The sequence below is a fragment of the Mesitornis unicolor genome, unplaced genomic scaffold (genome assembly GCF_000695765.1).
Source record: "Mesitornis unicolor isolate BGI_N332 unplaced genomic scaffold, ASM69576v1 scaffold34908, whole genome shotgun sequence".
Lineage (NCBI taxonomy): Eukaryota > Metazoa > Chordata > Aves > Mesitornithiformes > Mesitornithidae > Mesitornis > Mesitornis unicolor.
The window spans coordinates 1-6,372 of record NW_010201773.1 but is presented as its reverse complement, the minus strand read 5'-3'; the positions used below and the strand labels follow the sequence as shown (position 1 = coordinate 6,372).

General features: G+C 35.8%; 1 protein-coding gene across 1 annotated transcript; it reads right to left on the bottom strand.

Annotated features, from left to right (window-relative positions):
* Positions 1 to 377: 377 nt before the first annotated feature.
* LOC104545148 (exosome complex exonuclease RRP44-like) lies at positions 378 to 5,294 on the bottom strand (the record flags this gene model as incomplete). Its single annotated transcript, XM_010190208.1, has 7 exons — positions 378 to 534; positions 2,062 to 2,148; positions 2,625 to 2,752; positions 3,359 to 3,443; positions 3,536 to 3,600; positions 4,229 to 4,330; positions 5,178 to 5,294. Coding segments are annotated over 7 exons (741 nt in total), but the record flags the coding sequence as incomplete, so codon positions are not given.
* Positions 5,295 to 6,372: the final 1,078 nt, after the last annotated feature.

The following is a 6,372-nucleotide window of genomic DNA, read 5'->3' as shown; positions in this document are numbered from 1 at the left end:
TTATGAACACATTTTCTTACTCCCTGACTTTAAGAGACGTTAGTTGACACGACTGACAATTTTTAAGTACATCAATAATGTATGTGATCCAAAGCCAAAAACTGTCTCAAAAATCACATGTGGCTTGGAGAAGAGAAACATTTACAGCACACAAGAGTCATGATGCAGAAGTCTTAAAGAGTGTTTTTAAAAAGGCCAAGAGTCCTCCTTTCATCTAGAGGTACAAATATCTTGCTACAAATACCAGCAATTTCAAAGCGTAGCTGCTACACTTTCAAAGTACTGCTTTCCAACCCTTATTCCTCAGTAGTGGCCAATCAGAGAGAAAACACAGCTTTTTGTAATTAATTCACTTAATTAGCTTGGTAAAAACTTGCCTGTGATTTTGCTGCCTTCACAAGGATGTCATAATTGGATGGGGGAGGAGCAGGATGTTTCCTGAGCAAGGCAAACTCCGGGAACTCATCGTAAATTTTTTGTGCTACAGACACATTGGCAAGCAACATGAACTCTTCAACCATGGAATTTGTTTCTCTATCAACATAAAATATTTTGTACTGTTAGAAAAGCATTAAATTATATATTTACTTTGCGTGCCTACTGAAGAAACATTCTACCATCCTCACAGTATTAAATAACAAATTATTAAATACAGTACACAGTAACACAGTATTAAATAAATAATAATTAATTGCTTCAAAGAGTCTAGCGCAGAGCCACAGAGATGATGGAGGGAGTGGAGCATCTCTCTTATGAGGAGTGGCTGAGGGAGCTGGGTCTCTTTAGCTTGGAAAAGAGGAGACTGAGGGGTGACCTCAATGTTTATAAATTTGTAAAGGGCGAGTGTCAGGAGGAAGGAGCCAGGCTCTTCTCTGTGATGTCCAATGACAGGACAAGGGGCAATGGGTGCAAGTTGGAGCATAGGAGGTTCAATCTGAACATAAGGAAAAACCTTTTTACTGTAAGGGTTACAGAGCACTGGACCAGGCTGCCCAGAGAGGTTGTGGAGTCTCCTTCTCTGGAGACATTCAAAACCTGCCTGGATGTGTTCCTGTGCGGCCTGATCTAGGTGATCCTGCTGTGGCAGGGGGGTTGGACTGGATGATCTTTCGAGGTCCCTTCCAACTTCTAAGATTCTGTGATTCTGTGAATAGTACCTAGTGGGTTTGTACATTTATACAATAGGCAAGCACTTAAGACTGAAAACATTAACAATTATTTACTAAGTTTCAAATAACGAGTCAGATGGAAAAAAGCTAAAATACTCTAAAATAAAGTTATGCTAAAGAAAAATGCTCTTTAAAATGTCGCAAAACCCCCAACAGGTAAGCGTTTTGACTTCTTTTTAAGAGTACTGTCTAGATATTCTGCAGATGACGTTTGAAGTTGTGATGGTATACAAAACTAAGTGCAGATTTTGGCACAAAAATGAAGTGGTAGTATGAAAGAAAGTATCTAGCGTCAGAACCTGAATCAGTAGCTGAATTTTGATAACTCCTCAGTGAGACTGTCTGCATCACTCTGCACACATGCAATAACTGCTCCGTTGTTCTTAAGGTTTCAGTAATTTGTAACTCCAAGTTCTACTTTCTCTCTTTTGTTAATACCAGTAGAAGAGCATCACAGAGAAGCCAATGGGATGTAGAGAGTTTGGACCTTAGTGCTTCAATGAAATCAGTAGTGAAGACTTAAGTTCATATATGAATTGTAACAGATTCAAACTTGCTTCACAAACAGCACAGAGAAATACAGAAAAATTCTCTCTTCTAGAATCAGCTTTCCCACGGAAGTTATGGATGCCTCACCACTGGAAGTGTTCAAGGTCAGGCCGGACGGGGCCTTGAGCAATCTGATCTAGTGGGAGGTGTCCCTGCCCATGGCAGGGGTTCCGGGCTAGGTGATCTCTGAAGGTCCCTTCCAACACAAACCATTCTATAACCCTATGATTGCCCAGCACTACTATATAACTTTGTACACTATTAAGTAAATGTTGCTACTTAAACATGCCTTCAATTCCATCTTTGCCCTGAACTCACTAATTGAGAAAAATAGAATGCATACTTCAGCTCCTTAGTCTGCAGATCAATAGGATCATGAGTTTCACTGTCCATGTGGAAACGAACTTCTGGTGAGGAAAGTGTCAAGGCTCTGAAAGACAGGAAGTGCTATTAACGAATTACAGTAAACCAGAAACAGTAGCTGAGTTGCAGGCATATACCCAATTATCTGTAATTTACAATTAGCAGAAATTTTAAAATTAGCAGAAATTAAAAATACAGTTGTGGATGCTCAGATTAGCCAAAATTACGATGCTGACACACATCAATATTGGCCTCTAAAATTTCAAATGCTACTACTCTGATTGTGTTTTTGTCAAGACTGCAAGAGATCCATACTGATTAATCTTGTGAAAGAAAAGTTAACATCCTCAGGTTGTATTTTTGGGGAAATAAAAATAGATATTTTAATGCAAACTAAAATGGCAAAATGCTTCTCTTTCAACAGATTTTCACTGGAAAACAGAGGACCATTATACAGTTTGACAACAAAAAACAGCCAGAAAAGAAAAAAACAAAATCAAACCAAACCAGGAAGAAAGAAAACAGGATAACAGTGCAGTTTACCCATTATCAATTCTTTTCTTCTTCAGAATTTTTGCTAATTTGTTTAGTCCACGTAGGCTGGTAGTAATATCATCATTCATAGCTGCTGAATCAATTCTCATCTGTGCTTCGGCATATGTAAGGGAAGCCTTGAAGAGGTTAAAAAGAAGACATCTTTATATGCAACTGAATACTGAAAAGAAAAACAGTCCTGTCTTGCAGAAATGGCAGTTTGCTGTCAAAGTTGGTTCATGACTATAGAAAGCTTAACATTCCACACCAAAATGAAGGTCAGTCTCAAAGAGTAATGGACAAAACAGGACAGACCTAGGTAAGATGTTAGGAAATACCAGGCATTTACAGTTGCTTTTTTGAATGCTGATCACAGATCTATTTTATACATTAGAGGTCTAATTTTCAGAAATAAAACAAACATCTATAAAGACCACTGAATTTAACTGAAAATAATGACTGGCTGGTATATACCAACCTTGTTCAATATACGTATCAATACATTTACACTTTTAAAATTAAGTATTGTAACAAAGTAATCACACAAAAACACTTTACAGCCTTAAAAGAACAGGGCAGAATCAAACATTTTATTTTTAGAATTTAAGCATAATTTTCTAATTTTAAGAAAATATAAATCAATAAACAGAAAGAAGAAAACTTCACTATCAAGTCTGTTGACTACTGTTTTTCTAAAACCGTCTCCAGCTTTTTTCAGAAATAATAATATTTATGTGACTAACCTTGGAATTAATAATACTCTTCGTAAATCTGGTTTTTAGAATTTCAGCCTTATGGTTCATCTCCCATATACATGAAAATGCGAGCCTATGAAAGAGAGAAGGGGGAAAATCCGTTAAAATCCACATATAAACATCTGGAGTTTCCCCATCAGGATCAAATGGACCATATACACATACCTGTCCACATTAGATCTCAAGGAACATAAATTGGAACTAAGTAACTCTGGAACCATATCGATCCTCTGTAAAGTAAAGCATAAAAATAATGACTAGTTATAAGTATGTACTTTAATTTCTTGATTTTTAATATACTAAAATAACGCAATTTTTTTTCCTAAGAAAACTCCTATTTCTGAAAGAAAAGTAAGCTACTTTAGAGGAAATTAATTCCAAGCTCCAATTTAATTATCACTTTACTAAGTGCATTTAAAATGGATACAAATTATAGATACAAATTATAGGTAGCAATAGAAGCTTAGCTACTGCAGGAAAAAACAATGGAAAAGACAAAACCAGACCAAATCTGCAATTCCAAATCAATATTAAAATAGAAGTCCAGTTTCAGAATTATATATTATTAACGCTTCAAACAGGAGCTGAAATGGGTATTCTTCAGATAATGGATTAAAAGAAAAAAAATAAAAAGAAAAAAACCACCTATTTTTCCCTCTTGCTGTACAGGCTGAGCGACAGAAAGCACCTTTATTTTGATAGTCTTAGGCAAATTAAGTGCTGACCAAAGGTGTCTACTCTCTTTTTTTTTCCTCTTACTTTAGAGATAATATCTCTACTGCAAAGAGTTAAGAGGAAAGCAATGAAAAATTCAACTACTTAATTGTTGAAAAAGCTTTTTATATAGAAAACGATTACTTTTTCACATAGATACACTGTTGTGCCTCTTCTCGCTGACTCCTCATCCAAAGCATTTCCCGGGCGAATAAAATGACTGACATCTGCAATGTGTACACCAACCTAAAAAACAGGCATCACGTTATGCATCTTACGAAACAGGAACAGTTCTCAACATGAAAGAAACTTTTTCAATATTTTATTTGCAACCCAATTTACTCATTCCCAGTACCCTTCAGCAGCTCCTATATTTAGTTACAGGAATAGTTAAAACCTATCATATAATGATATTAGAAAAATGAATAGTTGCAGCAATCATGCAAAATAAGGGCACGTGTACATTTTGTGTGAAGTTATACTCATTACCAATGCAACTCCTCTTGTCTGGGAGCTCAAATAACCTCTCTAACTTTCTTCAAGGGTCACTGCAAATTTGGTTTTGTTTTTCTGTTTGCTAGACCTTCAATTCTGGCACACTCTGCTGTTACAATTACTATGAAATTTATAATTAAGAAAACGTGACTAAATCAGATATAAGGGGGTCAAGAGCTGGTGTCAAGTCTATATTTTGAATTTGTTTTTTTCTAATTAAGATAATCATTCCTTAGGCATTACAGCAGTAGCTTCACTTTTTCTACTGATAGTGCCTTATCCTAGCTGTAGACATTCATGTTTACACTTAGCTAAAGCAGTAAATAAATTATAAGTTAATTTCCTATGCCAAATGAAAACAGGTTGAATTTCGACAACACTGAATTCCCACTTCTGACACTAATGTAATGCAAATCAACCGCCTGTCTTTATTACCATCTTGCATTTCTGCAAAAAACATTAATTTATTTTACAACAGATCTGGAGCATTGCTGATGTAATTTACTATTACCACTACCACACTTTTTGTAAAAGAAAGGAAGAAGTAAATTAATAAATTACTGGCTTGATTAACAAAATAATAATAACTAAACAATACCTCTATATTCCCATTTTCTACTTCTCTACAATGTAATGCATCATCAATATCTGTACAGCCAGGAGGATCAACACTGCAAACACTCAGATGCCTTAAGTCCTCCCTGTATTTCATATCCTGAAATAAAAAAAACCCCAAAATCACACACCAAAACATGTTTTCAAGAACATCTTCCATATCAAAGTAAAAACAACCTTTTAAGAAAGGCACTTTGCATAAGATTTTCCAAAGCAACAAAGTATTTTCAGAGTGCTTTTTGTCTTAGGACAAGATTTACAGTAATATTTATTTCTAAGATCAAAATGGACATGCAGAAACTACAGTGATAGAAAAACTAAGACAGACAATCACCAAGTACTGAAAAAAAATCTGGTTTACAGCAAATAGGAAGAGAAACTGAATAAAACCATCATCTTTTCATGATCTCAGAAGTAGCAGGACTAGGAAGCAAGATTTTTTTAAAGTGAAATTTTGACTAACGTCCAGCTGGACAAATCACTGAGGATACGATTGCTCTCAATTCACTGCAGCTGTTTAAGACTTAGAAGTCTAGAGATTGGAAAGGAACTGTACACTTTAGGAGTATCTGCCTTTGTATGATGGCTACAAAAAGATCTGATATAGGTATCTTAGACAGCTGACTTTTAGACAGCTAATTTACACAAAGATCCCTCCTTCAGTTTCCACACTGAAAAGAAACAGGAGTAGGTAATAAACTGTAATAAAAGTAGCCCACCTCAAAGAAATTAAAACACGCAACATGTGCTTACACACTCAGCTCAAATTGTTTTCTGATGACATTTTTCTGTACATTTTAAACTAACCATTTCCCATATTTAAGCTACTGGGAAGATGCTGAAAGTCACTCACAGCATTTAAAACGAGCAATTCTGCAAACACTGATTTCTCTATTACTTTACTGGATTATAGTAAAATAAATTAGTCTGCTACCCTCAGATTATTTTAGCAATGACACAGGCTGCCACACTTGGTTACAATTCTATTTAGCAAGGGGATGATCTTAAAAAAGTGGTGGTTTTTTTTTGTTTGGGGGGGGGGGGGGGTTGGGTTTTTTGTTTTTGTAGGTTTTTTTGGGGGGTTGTTTGTTTGTTTTTGTTGGTTGTTTTTTTTTGGCCACGAAGATGGCAGTGCCAGAGCCAGTGACGGCCAACGCGGTGCTGAAGGAGCTGGGGCT